Source organism: Necator americanus, chromosome II (genome assembly GCF_031761385.1).
Source record: "Necator americanus strain Aroian chromosome II, whole genome shotgun sequence".
In the NCBI taxonomy this organism is placed as follows: domain Eukaryota; kingdom Metazoa; phylum Nematoda; class Chromadorea; order Rhabditida; family Ancylostomatidae; genus Necator; species Necator americanus.
In genome coordinates, this window is record NC_087372.1 from 5,497,251 (window position 1) to 5,517,902 (window position 20,652).

Below are 20,652 nucleotides of genomic sequence, written 5' to 3' on the forward strand. Positions count from 1 at the left end.
GATAATAATAATAATAATAATAATAATAATAATAATAATAATAATAATAGTAAGTAACAATGATGATCAAAGTAGTAATAATAAGCAGTAATACAATTATATATAATATATTATAAAGGAAGAGTTCTATAAAGAAAAATCTGCCTTTAGGGATAATAATGAAAACAAAACGTGTTTTTTTCAGAATTCATAATAATAAGATAAGAGTAATATCAGCTATTTCTTAAAAATCGTTCCTTATCTAAAATTCTGTTATAAAACGGAAGAAATATGAGAAAAGTGGAAAGGAAAACAGTGAACGAGAAGAAATTTCACTGACCGCCGCAAGATGACGTCGATGAAACACTCCGGATAGATGTACTCGTGAACTGGTCCGGAAACATGATTATTCGATAATGGAAAGAGGCATTAGTCGTAGTCGGCGCTCCTCGATGGCTGTGGCGATGACGATGGTGGTGAAAGGCGATGAAAAGTGCACGAACGGTGGTGGTGTGTGGTTGGTTTGTGTTGTAGAGAGAAATTGAGAAAAAGTTTCCAAATTTGTCCCGGTAAGAAACCAACCGAAGAATTGAAAGCAGCAGCAGCGGCAGCGAAAAGCACTTTAACTTCACACAACTTGTTCTTTTTTTTTCTTTCGTTTGCGTATGAACAGGAAAGATTTCGACGGAAATGGGAATTGCCGAGTTCTAGGATCGAAAATGAAAGAGTTTATGGAGGTTGAAGAAGAAAAGAACAAGCGAAGAACGTCTAAACTACCCGTATCTGATCCTTTCTTTAGTCTCATCTTACGTTTACAACTCTTTCCTTCCAATCCCTGAGAATCTTAATTTTCATCCGTAATTACTCATTTTAATCTTAATTATTTTTAATTATTTATCTATCCCTTTTCCATTTATTATATTTTTGTAGACAAAATGTATTATTACGAATCGTCTTCGATAAGAGGAACCGAAGATCTCGCAGGAAGACCATTCACCTTCTGTAAGACTAGAATGTTGTTGTTTATGCGTGTGTTTATCTGTTTACCTGAAGACTGTGCCAAATTCCTTTCAAAAACATTAAGTGGAAAATTTTCTCCTCCTTGTTTTCTTTAAACTCGTACAAAACATTTAACATCTCATAGCATTCGTTTTCTTTCCGTGCACCATTGGTGTATGTGAGTAAATAATAAATAAATAAATGAATATCCTTTCTCGTGTGGCACTGGTGTATGCAAACAAAAAACAAATAAATAGGTAAATAAATAAATAAATAAATACAGGGTCTCTCAACTCATCTCCCTAGAAAGAGCCTAAACAATCTTTGAAAAATGTTTAAATCATCGCCCACACTGGATGCAAACACAAAATAAATAAATAGATAAATAAGTAAATAAATAAATAAATAAACAAATAAATAAATACAGCGTCTCTCAATGCATCTTCCTAGGAAGAGCCTAAACAATTTTTGAAAAATGTTTACACCATCGTCCACACTGGAGTGACATACGGCATGTATCCATATTTAATGTCACTGCCACAGCCGACACTGGCAATTAGGCGCACTGAGTGAGATTGTCAGCTACCGAACCGTGAACACTAAACAGGATTACACGATGTTTTCCGATTAGGTAGGGAGGGAGGGTCAAAAGGTCGGCAAAATTTGAAAATTTGAATGAATATAATGGAAAATTCGAAAAGCACAAGTAAAAAAGTCTTTTTTTCAATAGGGAAAGACTGACAACTGCTCAAAGCACCTATTTTTAACAGGTAAATCCGGAAAACTCCTACATTTTCCTTTTTAAAAGGGAAAATTTAAATAGGTTCAATGGAAAAAAGAAATTTGAATGATTATAATAGAAAATTTAAAAAGCTCGAATAAAAATCTGAAAAAAAAATTATTTCTTTTTCAATAGAAGACTGACAACCGGCATTTTTATGTAGACCTGAAATCATTCTCTATTCAAATCCTAGAAAATTTTCAAGAAGTATCAGAATGGTGAAAAGTTTACTAAAAGCGAAGACTACGTGAAAACATAAACCCAGTAAAAATAATAAGAATATAATAATAACAAATAATAGTGACTTTTTGTAACTTCCTTAATTAATCGGCCAAAATTTTAGTGATTGAATCTGAACTCACTTAATTTCCAAAAAAAAAAATGAAAGGTCAGAGAGACATAAAGCAAATATTTGTAAAGTTGAGTTAAGATTTTGTTTTGTTCTGTTTTATTAAATTTCTGGGAAAAAATCACTTTTTCTATGATTAAAAGTGAGTTCGTAAATGGTATTGGCATAAGGCAATTGTTAGATAATGTAATTGATCAAAATTTTGATGAAAAAATTGAATTTACCTTATTTCCGTTGGAAAAAAAAATGCAAGGATAAGGAGACAACATAAATCAAATAATTGTGAATTTGTCTTAAGATTTCGTTTTGTTCTGCTCTCACTAAATTCCTGGGAGAAAACTACTTTTTCCATGAGTAAAACTGAGTTTATCCATGACGTAAAGCCATTGTTGAATAATGTCCACTTTAAGGTGATGAATAGCATCGGATCACGAGAACAATTTAACCGTGAAATTTTCTATGGACCACTCGATGCATTTTAAATGTGTACGTACATGAAAGGTGCATAAGGTATGCGTGTATGTGAGTGAAAAACTCCACGAAACGATTGGAAATAGCTAGGAATCAGTTTTTTTCTCAAACTGGAACTTTTTCACGAGCAAAAAAGGTCTACCAAAATCTCATTTTGTCCATTAATTCACCTAAAAAATCCATAGGTTTATCATTAAAAAATAACAAGAAAAGACAGAGCTCAGCACAATTTCCTTTAAATTATATGAGGCAAACTTTGTCTCTTTTTCTATCCGTGTAAAAACGAGACTGGAGCTGACAGAAATATTTTAAAAACATATTTAAAGCTATTGAAGTACATATTAAAGTTCGAAAATGTTTAGAGTGACCGAATTCTTTTGGATCCTTCTTAGTAATTACTATTAATATTAATAATTAATAGAGATATATGTACTAGATACTGTGGAAGTGTCAAAAGATATTTCTCGAAGAAAATTTACTATTTTTTATTATTCTTATTCTTATTTATTTTCCATTTCATATTCTTCTCATAAAATTATCATTTGAAAGTTAATCTTTGAAAGTTCCTAAGTCTATAGTATATTTCAGGAAGAAAATGTGTTATTTTAGTTACATCCGGTAAAAAATACTACACAGATTTGTTAGCGCATAAAATATGTCAGCTTAAGGTTCAGGAGGAAAAAAACTTCTGCCTCTTCCCAAAGTGATCCGTGAATAAAAATTTAATTTATTGGAAATGCAATTCCAGAAAGAAAAAAAAACTCAAGAAGCTTTTGCTACCCCTATTTCTTATAACCACATGTTCCTCTCATATCGCAGTAAACGTCTTCGTTAAATATGGAGAAAACTCATACGCGCATGTCCTTCTTCATTAGTTTTTCATTTTTAGCACCTTTCAATTTTTAGAATAAAGAAATACTGATGGAATGACTAAATTTGCTGCGGTGATTCCGAAAAGTAATTTTGTTTTTGTAGATGTTAATTTCTTCCTTAAGAAGAAAAACCTTTTTCCTATTTTAATATCCATAGGATTAAAAATTTTTCCTACAGTTCGTAGAGTTTCATTGATAATGAGGCAGATCGTATTATTGAGTGGTGACAAAAATATATGTAAAAAAATACTTCAAAAAGCAATTAATAATTATTAGAATTAATAGATTATTAGATTATTTAAATTAAATATATTTAAATCTAAATATTATGACTAAATATAATGATTATTTAATTTATGAAATGGAATTAATGAAATATAATGATTGTTTAGTTTAAATAAATTTAAATTATAATATTATCAGATTATTTAAATTAATTATTATTCTAATAATCTAATAATTTAATTCAATTATTAGAACTAATTTTAAAAATTAGAAATCAAATATTTAAGATCTACTTGGGAAAGAAATCATTTATTGGTTCTAGTAGATTTTTCTACTAGATTATTTCAACTTTAACGCACATAATTTGTGAGGGAATTCTTGGAAGAAATCGAATTTTCGATCGTTTTTTTTTCCAGTGAAAGCCATTGTTTTTTTTTCTGCTGCATTTCGCAGCCAGCAGGGTAGCATGTGTGGAGTGTGGAGAGAATGAAAACGTGGTGGTGGTTGCATTTACAAAGTGCAAGAGTGGTTCATTCGTTCAGCTAGTGGTTGTTCCGGGAGAAACTGTGGAGAAAACCCCGGGTGAATTTTCTAGTATTCAGGAATATGAGGAATACGTGGATCGAGAGGGAGGTCGAAGCATTTTTTCCCCTCACAAACACATAGAGTCCACTTTTTTCTGGCAACGAGTTCAGTCAACGAGTCAGTGTCGGACCTGAATCGTTGAGGTTAACTGTTATGGACGAGTTTTGTTTACAGTACAGGACTCGATGAGATCATAACGCGGCGAGTGAATGGATGTTGTTATTTTGACGAGGACGACGAGGACGACGAGGACGACGAGGACGACGACGACGAGCCGAGCCCGAAAACCAACTCCATACCTCATCCTCACACAATGAACACTCAGCACCAACCCGATAGACGGACACCACTGGCGCCCCCTCCCTTTGTCCCTATTCAAATGGTATGTTTTTTTTTTTGTGCTGGAGCGACCGGCGCCGAGTCAGTAAAATAAAATTCTCCTCTATGACTGCTACTGGCTGGCTGGATGGCTGGCTGGCGGCCGATCGCGTGCATTCTTTTCCGACAACGAGTCCCGCGAGAGACGCGCCGCCACGCACGCACGGACGGACGAACGAACGGAAAGTGCATTTCGTGGAATTAGCGTCATATTAGTTGCGTGGAAAAAGCTTCAAAGCACTCCTACTCTGCACACGACGAGCCACATTCAAAGCTCTCTGGTAATTATGCGCTTAGCAAGTCAGGAGAGAAAAAAATAACATAGGAAAAATCGGAACTATTTCTGCAAGTTGATGGTTCTTTACAGTTTTTCCAGAAAATTTCAAAAATAAATTATGTGATTCTATTACAATTCGCAAAATTTCATCTCCGTCTAGCAATTTACCTTCTGGTGGAGTAGAAAATTAAGAATTGTTCGATAAGCGGGAGGATTCACAGCTATTTGGAGGAGGAAGTGGAAGTGTACTGTAAGAACAAGTACCAGGATTTTTCCTCATATATGTGAAAGATCTCAACCATTTAAAGGAGGAACAAAGTATTAGTGAACTGCCAATCTGCCCACACAGATTTACGCTCCATATTTAAACAACAGCAAAAAAAATAAAAATATAAAAAGAATAAAAACCATTAAAAAAATATAAACTCTGGTGAGGGACCCTTTCACGACTTTCGAGTGACTGCGGTTGTTTGGTGGGTCTCAAAACCCGCAAATCCACGAAGTTCTAGAACAGAAACCCCCAATTCGCGACAAAGATCAGCTAATTTGAATATTTACACAAATCTACATATATTTACGTATATAAATACATATATACGTGATCCGTGCGAGGACTACGGTGGGCAACGGGAACAGAAGGATCAGAATTTCATGATATAGAGGTAATGTCTTTAATGAGGTTAGTAACTCATACAGATAGAGACCCATCGACTACTTGGAAGGTAGTTGTTGATGTTTTTCCCCCACGAATATTTATTATACACGTAATTATAGAAATAAATAAAATAAATAAACCGAAATGACCGACTGCTCCACTCCCGCTCCAAATAAATAATGCAACCATTTATTTATTTTGAAACACGAAGCGACTGAGCGTAGGGTATTGCAGTGCGAGGACAGATAGGGCCTTAAGGACTATCATGGATCTTTGTTGGTCCATCAGACCCCAGCTGGTATTGCCAAGATCTGAACGACAGATCTAGAAAAAATGTAGAAATTAAATTAAGAAAAAATTTATAAAAATTGCTACGAGGTCAAGAACTGCACGCCCTCTTTTTTCCAGTACACCACCACAGATTACAAAAAAAACCAGACTTCTATAAATTTTAGGCACCTATGGGTTCCGTTTCGAAAAATTTGCACGCAGACACTGATTGAAAATATAGACGGAAACATCGAAATGTTCTAAGACACAAAAATATTTGAACAACTCATCTTTTGTACTTTTTGTTACAGTCAACAATCTTGGACATTATGACTTTTATTTTGTGCGGGAAGGAATCGAGTTCCAGAGGTGACGAGACAAAAAAACGGTGACGAGAATCAGCACTAGAGTTTCTGATTTAGTAGTCCGGATTTTAGATTATTTATTTATTTATTATTTATTTTTCAACATCTATTACCAGATACAGTATCCTGCTGATTTAAAAGCTTAAAAAATAAAAAGGAAAGAGGATAAAAAGAAAAGGTGGATCGTTTTACCTCAACGCTAACTATAACGTAGGTTAATATAAGCATAGTCTAAGCCTAATCATCTGGAAAATTCTGTCACAAACAAAAAACAGGGTTTGCGTATGGAAAAGGATTGGGAAGACTTTGATCGGCGAATTGAAAGGAATCAGTTGGGAATTGTGATTTTTTTGGAAATGGAGGGTGAGAGGAAGAGGGGAGGTATAAAAGCACCTCTGAATCTTCTAGTCATTCCTTCTTTTTCTCTCTAGCGGTATGTCAATATGTCAGCCATTAATATTCTAATAACTTTCGGTTTTACGACCACAAGGGACATAGTAGTGTAATAGTTTCTGTGCACCAGCAGGTTGTGCTGTGGAATCCCAGAAATCCAGAGGTCATAGGAATGCAAGGACGAGCCGCGCTTTTGAACGTTTGCGCAATTCCATACCGAAAAAAAAAACATCACTGCCGATATATATGCAGACACATCATTGACGAGTGTCATGCGGAATTTTTTCAGGATACTTGGTCTCAAGTGGAAGAGTTTATTGGTTCAATTTTAGTGCGACCGCGTTATTGATAGAGCTTCCAGAGAAAAAAAGAAAAGAAAAGATGCTAATAAGCCAAGTAAACGTACTCGGGAAAAATTCCAGAATTCCCAGGAGAGAGTCGAGTTTAAGTCTCCTTCGGCAGAGATTCTGGACATCTCATAATAAACAATATTCTTGTTGTTTTCGTCTTAACACACACAAACAAACAACGTCAACGGCAAACAAAACAGCAGCAGCAAAAGCGTACTAGATGAGAGACTAGGATTGAGTTTTTTTGAAATAACTGGGCATACACGAGACGGGTAACAGAATAGTAGCAGTACGAATCCCGGTAAGGGAAAAATGGAGATATTCATGTGAAAATCTAATTTTTTTTTCATAAAAGTTCAGTTTCATGATTAATTGCACTTACGACTGTACTTAATAAAAAAAAAATTTCAATTAATTTTTAGTACGACTGCGACTTAGAGAACTTGTTTCGATAGGACAGTAAGCTATCCGCGTAAGTGGATAGTGGCAGGAATAAGCTGATGGAAAAAGTGAAAGCAGCCACCACCGTGATATCCCATAACTCGTGGAAAAAGTGAAGTTTCGCCCTGGAATTGCACGAGTTTACGCGCGCGATAAAAAGCGGTTAAATACGCGCCCCATACAGGATTATACTTATGCGTATCCGTGAACGTAAGAACAAACCACTCAATGAACTTTCTAATCGTAAGACGTACGGATGATCGTATGAAACGCAATGGCCGTGAAGGAGAACACACACGCCTTGTCGATATCGTCGTCATCGTCGTCATCGTCGTGAACTGTTCACGATGAATGGGCGGAGTTCCCGGCAATTCTTCTGATTATTCGAGGGGGTAGAACCATGAGGATTCTTGGAAGAAACATTAGAATGAAAAATATAGAAGAAAGAAAGAAAGAAAAAGAAGTATAGAAGAAAGAAAGACAGAAAACCAGAAATGTGGAAACGCCAAAATTCTAGGAAGCAAAAACACGCACCCTTCGAGTACGGGCATGGATTTTTTGGACTCAATTAACTCGATACGGAACTCTAGAACTTCCTGTAAATACATTTTCCTCTGAAATTCGAAAGATTTTCCGAAAAAAAAATATGAAACGTTGAGAACTTCTTGTAAATCCATTCTCTTCAGAAATAGCAAGTAAGGAATTCTACGCGCAATAATAGGATTTAGTAGGATTTGTTAGGATTTAGCAGATCCTGATGAATCTGACTGTAAATCCGAGTCAATGTCACTCACGAAATTTGCGTCAACTTCCTGAATGACGATTGCGACGGATAGAAATGACGGGGAGAAGCAAGTAAGGAGTAAGAAACAAGTAACAGAAGACCTGACATTTAATACTTTCGCCCGAGCCGTCGTCCTCAAAACGGGTCTGGATTTCTGGAATTCCATAGAATTTCACCTCTCACTGCACAGAATTTATTGCGCTATTATTTTGTGGTCGTAAAACATAAAGTTATTAGAATATTTTTATGGTTGACATACGTTTCTGTGTTATCGCTAGAGGAAATGGGGGAACTGTTAGGATATTCAGAGCTGCTTCCATATCTCACCTCTCCCCTACCTCTCCAAAAGACCACAACTTCCAACTGATTCCTCGAGATCCTCGCTTAGCATAGCAAGCAAACGGAATGGAAATCCGAAGGGCTTACTTACTGTTGTTTCGGCCGTAAGCCTCTCATCCTTATGTACATAAAAATACACAATCGATAGCAGAACGAAAATGTTTCTGAAACAAGCACAGCAGCTTATGTCGAACCAAACAACCGCGACGCATGTGCCGTAAATTTGACCGCGGTTAGACCAAAACAACCTGACTTCTAATGCAGTCCCAGAAGCATCCGTCCTCAAATAGGAGTGGTGGGGCCCTCGCTCAACATCGTAACTAAATAGAGCCAATGAGGGTCCCACAGCGAGTGCGTCTCCTCCCAAATCACAGATTCATTGCATGTCAGATCGTTTCGACGAGACTTCAGCTGATTACACTTTACTTGTCCTTTTGCGCAATGCGACCGCGTCGCTTATCTCAAGCTCCAACTCAAATAGTATGTGGGAGTTTGTATGTAATAAAAAGAAGGCAATTCTTGATTAATTTTATTTCATATCAAGATTTCCAAAACGTAAAAAAAAAACAAAAAGGAGAGTTTTGTGATGAATAAATAGTTGCAGTCAAAGGAGTGACGAAGAGGAAAATTCTCAGCGAGAATTTAGTTTAATTATTTTGCTTTTCTGTGTTTTTTTTTTTTGCTAATCCTCCTTCGAGGGGAGTGTTGAAAACAACATTCATGCTAGAAGGAAAATTTAACGACACATGAAGAAATAACACATGGAAGTTGCACAATAATATATATAGTAGTATAGTTAATTAATAATAATTACGCAGTAATTTCATAATTGGTTAATGAAAAGTTAAATATCAAAATTTTTAATCAGAAGAGGAGTTTTTTTTCTCGACGAAATTTTCACAAATTCTTCTCGAAAAGAAAACGAAGATTTAATTGGAAGGGATGTGTCCTCGTTTACACAACGCGCTTTCCAATTATCCACACAAATTCGTAAGAAAAGAGAAGGATTCATTAAGAAAGGAAAGAAAGAGTTAAACTTTACTATTACGATAATACAAATAGGCAAGTAATCCTTGAGATTTTCGCAGGAAATTTTCACCAAAGAGGAGGGTGAAGAAATTTTATAACTGTTTATAAATCAATAACTGAAGGTGATGACCACTTAGAGGTGTTATGGCTTACTTTCAGGAAATGGGGGAATGAGTAAATTCCAGAAATGCAACCTTTAATTTGAAATCCCAATAAATTGGAAGTACTTGAAGCAAGGGGAATAAGTATTGACCATAAATGACTCATAAATTTCCAAAAAAAGGCGTATTTAGCGTTTCTGGAAAACGATTGTTCTAATCATTTCTAGGATCACTTTTATGTAATCCAACATTTTATTTCCATAAATATGAGACACCAGTTTCTGGTTAAGTTATGTTCAAAAAAATCTTCAAAAAGAAATTTCACTGCCAAAGTACATTTTTTTTTTCTCCTCTGAATCAAACTCATTCCTGAGCAGTCAAAAATTTCCTTTTTCAATTTTTTCTTTTTGAAAAGTCAAAAAAATGACCTTGTGAAATGAATTGAGTTCTCTCGAAGTTACGTAAGTGTCGTAGGGGGGAAAAAGTTTGTGATCGCTGCTGTTCTCGACTAATTATCACATTAAATCCACGGTTAATTACATATGTTATTCTGTGTGAAGTGATCTCTACAGCAAAAATCCTCATTTCGTACGAGAAAAACATTGCGAATGTCAGCAGATCATCCTTGAGAAATCCCTATGAAACTAATCATGAACCACGTTCGTTTTTTCCCCCGACGATTTCGTCCAACGACGGATAATTGACCTTCGCTTTCTTCTTCCGATCTCACATGCTTAATAAGACGAAAGAATTGGAACATGCAATTCCTCGCAGCGACAGAGACGACAATGACAGGATTTTCTTCGTTCATTCAAAAATAACAATAGAGAACAATGGAAGCATTGTTCCAAGAGTAGTAGTAAAATTTTTCAATGGTTTTTTTTCAAAGAATAGCTTTACTTTTTAGAATGATTTTGCAGCAAAACACCACATTTTAGTAGAGTTATCTAGGAAATGATCTACTTGGGAAGAATCCGGAGGTTTCCAACTGCTTAGTCATGTTCTCGTCACTTAAAAAAATTGGCAAAAGATTTCAAAAAAAAAAAACTCGTGAAGAAACCCCAAAAATTAGTCATTTTTTCCCCTCTTCTAAAAAACTATAGAAAAATTTTGCTTTCAGATAATTATTCTGGATCATTGTTAAATCTCCTCTGAACGTTACGCTCCCGTCGCCCAGTTCGATGATGGATTCAAGCCATGAAATTCATAAAATTGCGATCTCATTTACACGAAAAAAGAAACGAGATCAGCGCCTTTCCGGAAAATGTTTTGCAGAGGAGCATTTGTTTGCCTGAGAGCACATCAGATAACATCTCTCAGAGTTGTTCGCTGACCGGATCAGCTCTGCTGTCCCGCGTGGATCAAGAAGTTCGGGCAGTAATTACAGGACATAGTAGTGACAGTCGAGTAAGCTAAAAATTTTACATTCAGTGCATCTTCCCAAAATAAAGGTGTAAATGAAATTGTTTTGAATAAAAGTAAAAGAGTCATTTTGATTTGCAGTATAATTCCTACGTTTTTTTTTTCTTGGAAATACCGTACCACTTCTCAATTAATAGTTGATCGCTTCGTAAAATAGTTGGCAGATAAAAAATCAACACATCAACGTAAATTTTTCGTTTTCTTATTCTATGCACATTATTTTACAGGTATTTTTTTATGGATAGTTGCTTACGTCGTGAAAATATGTTCATAGCACCTTTTTTATTTGAAACTTTTTCGAAAGCGCTTTTTCTACCTAAGCAAACATTTTCTTCCCAAGAAAAATAATCAAAAATATCTAAAAAAAATATTTGCATTGAAAATCAATTGTAAGAAAGTGAAATACTACTTGATCTTTTCAAAGGAAATTTTTTTTCGAGCTGTTTCCCATTTTCTTCCAGGTTGATTTTGGGATGAGAGCAAAAGCAACTAACCATAAGCAAGGTATCTGACCTTTGCAAGTGAGTCAACCCCTTTAATGTGCTCGCTCGCAATGGGTTTGAGTGCTAGATTCCCGAAAAAAAGAGGGAAAGATTTCAGGCTCACGGTTTTTTTCTGAGCTGCTTTAGCGAAAATCCGTATCTGTCGTATATTTCTGCACCATAATGAGATACATAGTTACTCAAAAGTACGAAAAGACATACCGTAACCTCAGCGAAACCACAAACCCCATTTTGATCTATTATCTTTGGCCGACGAGTGCATCTGGAAGCTTTTCGCAGTCGCTTTTCAAATGATTTACGTTGTGTCGGCGTGCGGTCAGCGAGCGACAGCTACTGGGACTCCTCGGGGACCATTTCGAGTTCAATATGGACGAGTAACTCAGTCACTGACAAAGTAAACTCGACGTGACAAATGTGCGTATCGAGTAGCACGCGGCGGACAGCACAAAGAGCAATAAAAACCACGAGCACTCCACGAAACATTATAGATGTACATCTGCACAGCTGACAATACAAGGGACGAGTTTTCCATCCGCAAAAAAAATATGGATGATGATGAGGAATGTGGTTGTGAAGGAAGGAATTCAGGTTTTCATGAAACTATGGACATACTTACCTTTTGTACCACCATAATGGCTATCAAAAACAAGGAAAACACTAGGAAATTGGGCTGGGAAGTCTGCAACCGGCAAAAGAACGAACTCGTAGCTGACTGACATGTCGTAGTCCGCAATTGCACAACTTCCAAGAAATTGAAGGCAAAAAAAAAAATCCCAAAGTGCACACATTTTTGTCATTGTCACTGCAACAATTTGTCATTACAACGCTATCATTTCTTGCAAACTGACACCTCAGAGTTTTGCCAGTGAAATATTATTGTTGTGCAATTACGGAGATGCGGCATCGAGTCGGATCCCAGGAACGAATGAAGGGACGGATCCGATGTAGGATTCAAGTGGAAATAAAAAAATGGTTATTTGGAAAAAAAATTAAGACTAACTTTGTTAGGTGACAATGGAAGAACAATGGCGAATTCGTAACCACGGTGTGGTGAGAATGTCCGGCAGCAAACGACAAAGGAATCCAGAAATACAGTTGTGAAGGCGGGAGAAGAGGGGCAGAGAGAGAGAAGGCAGAAATTAATACTCGGATAAAAGTTGGCTGTACCAGTTTAATTGGGGTTCTTTATCATTCCCAGGATATTTCACATGAAATTTCCTACGAATCCTAGTAGTATATTATCTCTTTTTTTCCTTTTCCATCTCTTTCCTTTCCATTTTTTTTGTGCTGCATTTTCTTATTAAAACCTAAATGAGTTTTTTTTTTTCTAAAATAAAACTATATCCTACTTTTCACTGCATGCCTAATTTGCAGTTCTTCCATAAATTTTGTTTTTTATTTCTCTATTTTCTTATCTATTTTATCTTTTTTTAAATGAATACAGTTTTGACGAAGGGTGAATGTAGGGAAAATAAAGGGAAATTTCAAAAAATGATGAGCACTAAGAAAATCAACAGACAAAGAAAGAAAGGCAACGATCGAACTCTTCCAGTCTTTTTTTAGCACTTGGCTGACAAAAACTCTTTCAAAAAGAACTCTCTTCCAGAAAGTTGGCATATTTTTGATACCCCAGTTATGTAGTTCCGAGGAAATGAGGTTCAACGCATGAAAAAGATTGAACTTGATCGATTCGGGGCGACATCTCTCAGAGAAACGTGAAATAACTGCTCATGTAACTCAATAATACAAACTGCTTTGACGTGAAAGAAAAAAAGCAGGTAAAAAAACCTCTTTTTCCTAGCTCCTTCTCAAAATCAACCACCAGACTTCCCACAAAAAATTGTAGAAAAACCGCCCAGCTGGAAGCAGCTTTCTCACAGTTCCGCGATCGCGCCAAGACCGTTAAAACCTGAAAGTATCCATATACAGTAATCCGTCCTTGCTGTTAGTATATTTAATCGATAAACAGAGGAAACACGTCTGAGAAAATGAACGCTAGACCTCCAAGAAGTGTAAAAATTGAATGAAAAGAGATAAAGAGGTAGTGGAGAAGGAGGAGTGAGAAAAAAAAAACAGAGTGATTAATTGCAAATCGTAAACTACGCATCTTCATCAAAAACGTTTTTTAGACGTTTTCTGGATGGCGTGAAATGAAAAATGATCACGATTAGTTCACACTCTTACGAAGAAGTTGATGAGGCCGCTAAAGAGAATATCAAGGGGTGAAATATTTACGATGAGTTTTCTCATCAAATTCGACAACCAACAATCTTTACCTCATAAATTTCCTCTTCGAAAACAAATGTGGCTAGTGGTGGATTTAATAGAAACTTTTAGCGAATGAATCTAAAAAAACGCACGGAAAACCGCTGAGAAGGGGGTATCCTCTTCAGTATTAAGGAAATTAGAAACGTGATTGAAAGAAGTATAAAACGACAGTATCGATCAACCATGTATATGTAGAATGGGAAAATAAAAATAAAACGTTCAGAATTTCACTTATTTTATCTTAGAGATGACTTGCATAGCCCTTACACAAAAGAAAAAACTATGACTATTATGAAAATCATGAAAAATTATGAAAAACTACGAATTATAATTATGAAAATTATTATTGTTATTTATTTATTATTTTTATTTATAATATTGTTATTATGAATTACCATGATAAAACCATCAACTAGTTTTAGATGAGAGCAATGAAAATGATTTTAATCTTAACTGATGATAATAATACAAATCTAAGAATGACCATAGAATTATTGAAACTATTGGTATTATTATTACTATTGGTATTATTTTATTACTAGAACTATTGGTTCTTCTGATCGATATTTCCTTATTTAAAAAAGTCAAAGGCAGAATAAAAAGGCAAAAGGTTGTAGTGAATGAAGTTTTCAATGAGGAAAGTTTTAAAATTTTTTGTAACATTTTGAGTAAAAGAAAAAGCAGAAGGGTTTTTTCTTTAAGCAATTTGAACAATATTTATAGTCACAGAGAAGAGCAATCAAAATTATTGATTTTTAAAGTTCGTTTTGGAAAATTTCAGAGGAAATTCGTAGCCAAAATTTTTATCACTTTCCCTTCCTTGTACCAAAAATCTTAGAATCCGTATGGAAAGTCAATAAAACAAATTTGAAACTAATGTAAGAGGTAAGATCCAGGTGCTGAAACGAAAAAAAAGCTGCTTAAGAACTGGAACATATTCGTACTTTGGTAGTAAATCGTATTTTGTCGCAGCCACAAACACAAAAAGTTAATCGGATGATCCATTTGCACTCTTTTATCCAAGTAATTTGGTCTCACAACCTCCTGTTGCACGGCTCGGCTGAAGAACAGAGGAAAAAAAATAAAAAAATAAGAAGGACCATATTGCTGAAGCATATTAAAAATAAAAATTGGCATCGCGTTGTTGCATCGTTCGGGCCAAAACGATACGAATTGAATCTAATTTGCTAAAAAAAAACCGTATTGTTCAGGGATTATGTGCATGAAACTGGTGAGCGGGAAAAAAAATCATTGAAAAATTGTATTAATCTAAAAATTTTGCACCTATTTGGGAGGATTGAAGCGAAAAATTAGATCATATTCTACTCGAATAATCAGTTCTCATAGAATCACGCTTAGATAAGCACTGCAGCAAAATAAAATAATGCTCAGTGAGGTGGAAATGTTCTGGGTAAAGTGTGTGAAATTTTGAGAAGAAAAAAAAATAATAGAACGGGATGACCATGCCTCAAAATTCTATCGATGACTCTTCCAGAATATGCGAAAAAAGCGCCATGTTCGATTTCATATCCGCCGCAGCCACGGGCACGGTGGACGACTACTTTTCACGGTCATAATGTAGTTCGGATGCACTCATGCGAAGAAGCTCGCATGAGTTCGATGAACAGATAGCTGGATGTCGAAGAAGATGGTTTTTTTTTCTGTTCTGGATGAAGAAATGGTTCGTCAATTGCTGGGAAAAAAACTCACATAAGGTTTTTAGGTTAAAATATATTGCTTCTTCGGCTCGAGAAAAACCGAGCATATAAATTCTTCGGAATTTCCCGCAATTTATAATTTTTACAGGAAAAAGACTCGGCGGATGTGTCTGTTGCTTAATTTATATTAATTGATTTATTATTATTAATTTAATTAGGTATGCGAAAAATATCTTTTAAAAAAGCTTAAAAATACACATGAAGTGTATAATACTGCTGTAGCATTTTTCATATTTAAAATAATCAGGTTCTATTAACATTGAAATTTTACATATTATATATATATAATATTTTATTTCGAATATATTTTTACATCTTTGATGAGGAGATGAAAAATTCCCATAAATGTTTACCTAGGAAGCAAAATGAAATTCTTTCGAAAAATTTCAGACTACTTAATTTAATTAATTTAAACTTAATTGATTCAAAAAATTGCTCATAATACTAATATTAAAATCATTATACACAATTCCTTGGATCTACAGGATAGTAACAAAAAATTCCTTTAAAATGAAGCAAATTTTGAGGTGGAGAAGCCCCCATAATGTTTAATTTAAAGTCAACGACGTAAAAATTATAGGATTCGACGTTCGTACTGGAAATTCGGATCGTTTCCATCTCCATTTTTCCAAAAAAAACGTCCATAAAAATACTGTAGTGACTAATGAGACCTGTTGCAGTTGCAATAAAATCTCTCTACATATAAACCGGCCGGAGATTAACGACATTCCACAGTACAAAGCAGTAAAGTGGCATTATGTCGTAAACTATTATAAACGAGAACCTGAACTGCAAAATCGTGAGGAACGAGAATTGCAAATAGCAGCTTCAACTACTTATTCTCAATCCAACTACCCAATAGAATCTGAAACTTATATTCTTTTTGAAAAATTTTAAAAACCAAAAATTAAAAAATAATAATAATAAAATTAGAAAATTTCAAAGCGCCGGATCCTAATATATATTCATACAATATCCGAAATTAGAGGTTTGAGAAAAGAAGCGCAGCTGCCGGTTGACCTTAACCGTACCGAGTGTGACCCGTCGTCGTCGTCGCGCGGAATTCATTTCACCGATTTCAATTACGATCACGACGATTACGGTAGCGTACCGTATTGACGCAGCTGCTTGTGCTGTGTGATGGCGGCTCTCTGTATTCCTACAGATGTCATCAAATTAGCATACGCTAACACATATACACGCACACACACGATGCAAATCCATGCAGCTGTCAATACAGGTGATGATAGTAGTAAACAAGGGGAACTCGTCCAGGATTGGAACATCTAACGCTGCTGAGTACATAGAATTTTGTAAAATATGACAATAATATAAAAATAAATAATATAGTATAATACTATGCAATAGTGGTATGATATAAAATAAAATTAAAAAAAATAAAATAATAATAAAATGCATTTGATTTTCAAATGAGGAATCAAGGTCACTCGAGCTGAGCCGCTATTTCTAGAGTCCAAGGACACATGAAAAAAAACGTGTGATCTGTAAACATTTGGCGTTTTGTGCAATTACACAAAAAAAAATCGACTGCGAAATTGGAGAAGAGGAACACGAAAAGAGTGCGGTTTGAGGTGGACAAATCCTCTATTTATTAATTTTTAGAAATCGTTGAGCACTAGCAAGGTAGTATTAGAGGATTTAAGGATTAGTAATGACATAGTAGCAGAAATTAGTAGGAAAAGAGCACTAGTAGGCCAAAACCTATGGAAAATTCCAGAAACACTTGTGAAAAGTAAGATATGGACGTGGAACAGGATCCAGACCAAATATGGTACCGAATAAATAACAATATAAACAAATTATATAAATAATAAATACATATAAATAAAAAGAACTTAGAAAGAGAACAAATATACGAAATATGGTACAAATACGAGCCCAGCAAGATCTGGCTATTGCTATGGATCAAAAATAATTGCCCTTAGCCGCAAAGTTGCAGGAAAATTCCCTGGATTAATGACTATGCATAGGCAAAGGCTATTAATAATATGTTTGTCCATTGCCTCATAATTCACAGACGTCCGGAACCGGAAAAGTTTCCCTGACTTGCACAAATCGCTACCCTACGAATCATGTTGTGCACTTTCAGAAGGTAATACTTTGAGTCGAACGATCATCCGGTGTCCAGAATAGTTTGGTGACCAATTCGCTGGGAAAAAAGTGAGGTAAGGCAGGAAAAGCAGCTTACGGAAATGTAAATATGGGCCTCAATCTCACCCCGAGGTGCCCCGAGGGATCTTTCGAAATACACATGGTGTGTCCTTTAGTTAAACTGACGCACTAGGGTACTATTTGTCATAGTGACTCAACGTACATACAGGAACAAAAAGTGAAGGAGGACCTGAAGGGGGGTCGTTTAGTGGGAATCCGGGCGAGATCTCTTCACAACATCCCCCAGATCACATTGTTTAAATTAAATCATTTATTTTTTTAATTAATTTTTAATTGGGATTTCTGGAAGTGACATAAAGAGAAATGAGGTAACTACGTAACCACTGATATCGACCCTATTTGTACTAGTTAATATAATTCATTTTCATTTTAAAAAGGTTAGAATTTCCTTAAACATTGGTTCTTTGTGGTCCTAGACCCATCACAGGTTTCTACAGCTCTGTAGCAATTTTTCCTCGATTTCTCTCTTAAGAACTGCGTTATCTCAACTTAGTTAACTTATATATTAAGCAACTACTATCAAAATATTATATATAATGTACTATTACATATTAAGCATCTTTAATTAATTAGGCAAATGCCTTTAAACCATTCGGAGCCCATTTTCAGGTCACAAACTATGCAATTCTATCCCGTTCATTTCGTCATATCAAAAGTACTGGTAATATTTACTAAAAAAAACACTAAGCTGAAAAATAGAAAGAACAAAAGCTCAAAAAGGTTATACGAATAATAGCAAGACATTAAGAGAAATCCTAGAAATTTTTCAAAAGAATTTAAGAACATTGTGAGGATGCATAGTCCTTCTTTCGCATTTCTATGTGAAAGATGTAGAGCTAACAGAAACTGTGAGAAATTATAGAATTCTCCACGATCTGAAGGATTTTCCTTTACTGTCCTAGATCCTCTCAACAGTACTGGCGCCTCGGATAAAAGACGAAGAAATAAAAAATGAAACTCTTTAGAAGGCGCACACCATACGGATCATGATCAAAATTTCAAAAAAATTTTCTTTCTATCAGAAGATGGCAGATTGTTTGGAACCGTCCTTAAGCCCTTTCCCCGTATTTTTTACGATGGTCCCCCGCTCACCTGTACATCATTCCTCACTCCTCACGTTTCAACAAAGGAACACTCGAATTTATCTGTTCGAAAGAAATTTGCCTACTTTCAAAATATAGAGTAAAGCTAAAAATAAAACGAATAAATAAAAAATAAATGAACATTCGGATAAAGTAGACTTTTCAAGCACTCTTAGATGAATTCATGGACGGACAGAGGTGTGCTCTCAGTATTTGAAAGTTCTTGTTATCCTTGAAGTTACAGTAACGTTCCGACTTGAGCCAACATATCGACAATGGTTAGAGCGGGTGATTTGTAGCGATAAAGATATTCCGAATATGTAAGCTCAATAATAATGGCATTAAAAATGGAACTGAAGATGAATAGATCGTGTAGAAATTAATCCTCAAGGATGAGGTCAAGAAGAGGAACGAATGAAGTGATTAATGCTTATAACGAGCATAAAGTTGTAAAATTGACTCTGCATACAAAAATTACTATTACTACTATAGCATAATCTAGAAAATTGAACTAAATTTTGCAATGGTGAGTATTAAATAATTTAAAGTTTAAAAAATTCGAAAAAGTCTAATTTTAATTTTTTTTCTATGCAATTTGCAATCTCATGGCACAAGATATGTGAAAAATTTGGAAAAAAGGGTACGTCGGAAAATCTAGGCAAAGAAATAAAAATATAAATAAAAAATAAAAATAAAAATAAATAAAAATAGGGAATATAAAAAAATCTAGGCAATGCAAAAACAAAATGTTTCAAAACTGCGAATGAAAAAAAAAACGGAAGATAGGTAGTATCTTTGGTCTCTCGAAGAAAATATGAAAGATTATGGGAATTTTGGAAAATTCTTTGGTCTCTCGAAGAAAATATGAAAGATTATGGGAATTTTGGAAAATTAAGAGACTTACATAGGTTTATTTTTTGGACCTCTGATAGTGCTAGAAATAAAATTCCACTGCTGAAGATTTGGGCGTAAGTTTTGGATTTGACGCTCTCAGAAAAAAAAAACAGACCCCACCAAGATCCTCGTAGCACGATTAACGTCACACTGACTGCCACGAACAATTAGCAGGTCGTAAACACGATTCGAGCCCGATTTTGAGAGAATCATTCTTCGGAGGTGGGCCCGCCGGCCATAGACCTTAATCGCTCACCGCGACTGCGACCGCGTCCGCGTCCGTCTCCATAAACCATTCACATGAGGGTAGCCGTGGCTAAAAATGGGTGAACGCTTAGCAGCGAGTCCTACTGACGTCTATTTAGTGAGGCTAGCAATGAGCCGAGACCGCCGTCAATAAACCAACTGAAACTGGGTCATAATTCATGCTCTAGGATCCGCAGAAAAAAATCCTCAGCAGCCAGATTATGCACTTATAATGACCTATACGAACGATATAAATAAATAGAAAACCCGTTGTGATTTATTCAGTAATTTTTCCAGGTGAAGCCTGACAGAGAAAGTTAGGGCAAAGTTCTTTTGAAAGTTTAGAGCATTGACTGGAAATGCACTTTTAAGAAATGCTACTATTTTGGAGAAATAAAGGGATTAAGAAAATAAAAAATTGGAGAAATAAAAATAAAATCAAAAAGAACTAGTAACAGCAGACCATGAATCCTGGGAAAACAATCGAGATCATCAAAAAGTGGATCTTTTCAGACTTTAGGAATATGCACCAATTCCGGGGAACACCATGCGATGAATTTTGAAGAAATTAATTTTTTACGTACAAAAATCTATAGAAAAGTTCGAAATAAAGTTGGAAAATGATGGCGTTTGGTGGAGAGGTGCTCGGAAGGGGATTTCGAGAAGCGGCCGTTGTAAGCAGC

General features: G+C 35.3%; 1 protein-coding gene across 2 annotated transcripts; it reads left to right on the top strand.

The window, feature by feature from the left end:
- Positions 1–395: 395 nt before the first annotated feature.
- Positions 396–7,081, top strand: RB195_016930 (uncharacterized protein; the record flags this gene model as incomplete). 2 transcript variants are annotated; one of them, XM_064183686.1, is made up of 3 exons in its annotated part: positions 396–496; positions 4,436–4,643; positions 6,932–7,081. In XM_064183686.1, the coding sequence occupies 3 exons, from the start codon at positions 396–398 to the stop codon at positions 7,079–7,081; spliced, it is 459 nt and encodes a 152-aa protein (XP_064039566.1). The 2 variants fall into 2 exon arrangements, with proteins under 2 accessions (XP_064039566.1, XP_064039567.1); XM_064183685.1 differs by having other exon boundaries at positions 432–496.
- Between the last annotated feature and the right edge of the window lie 13,571 nt (positions 7,082–20,652).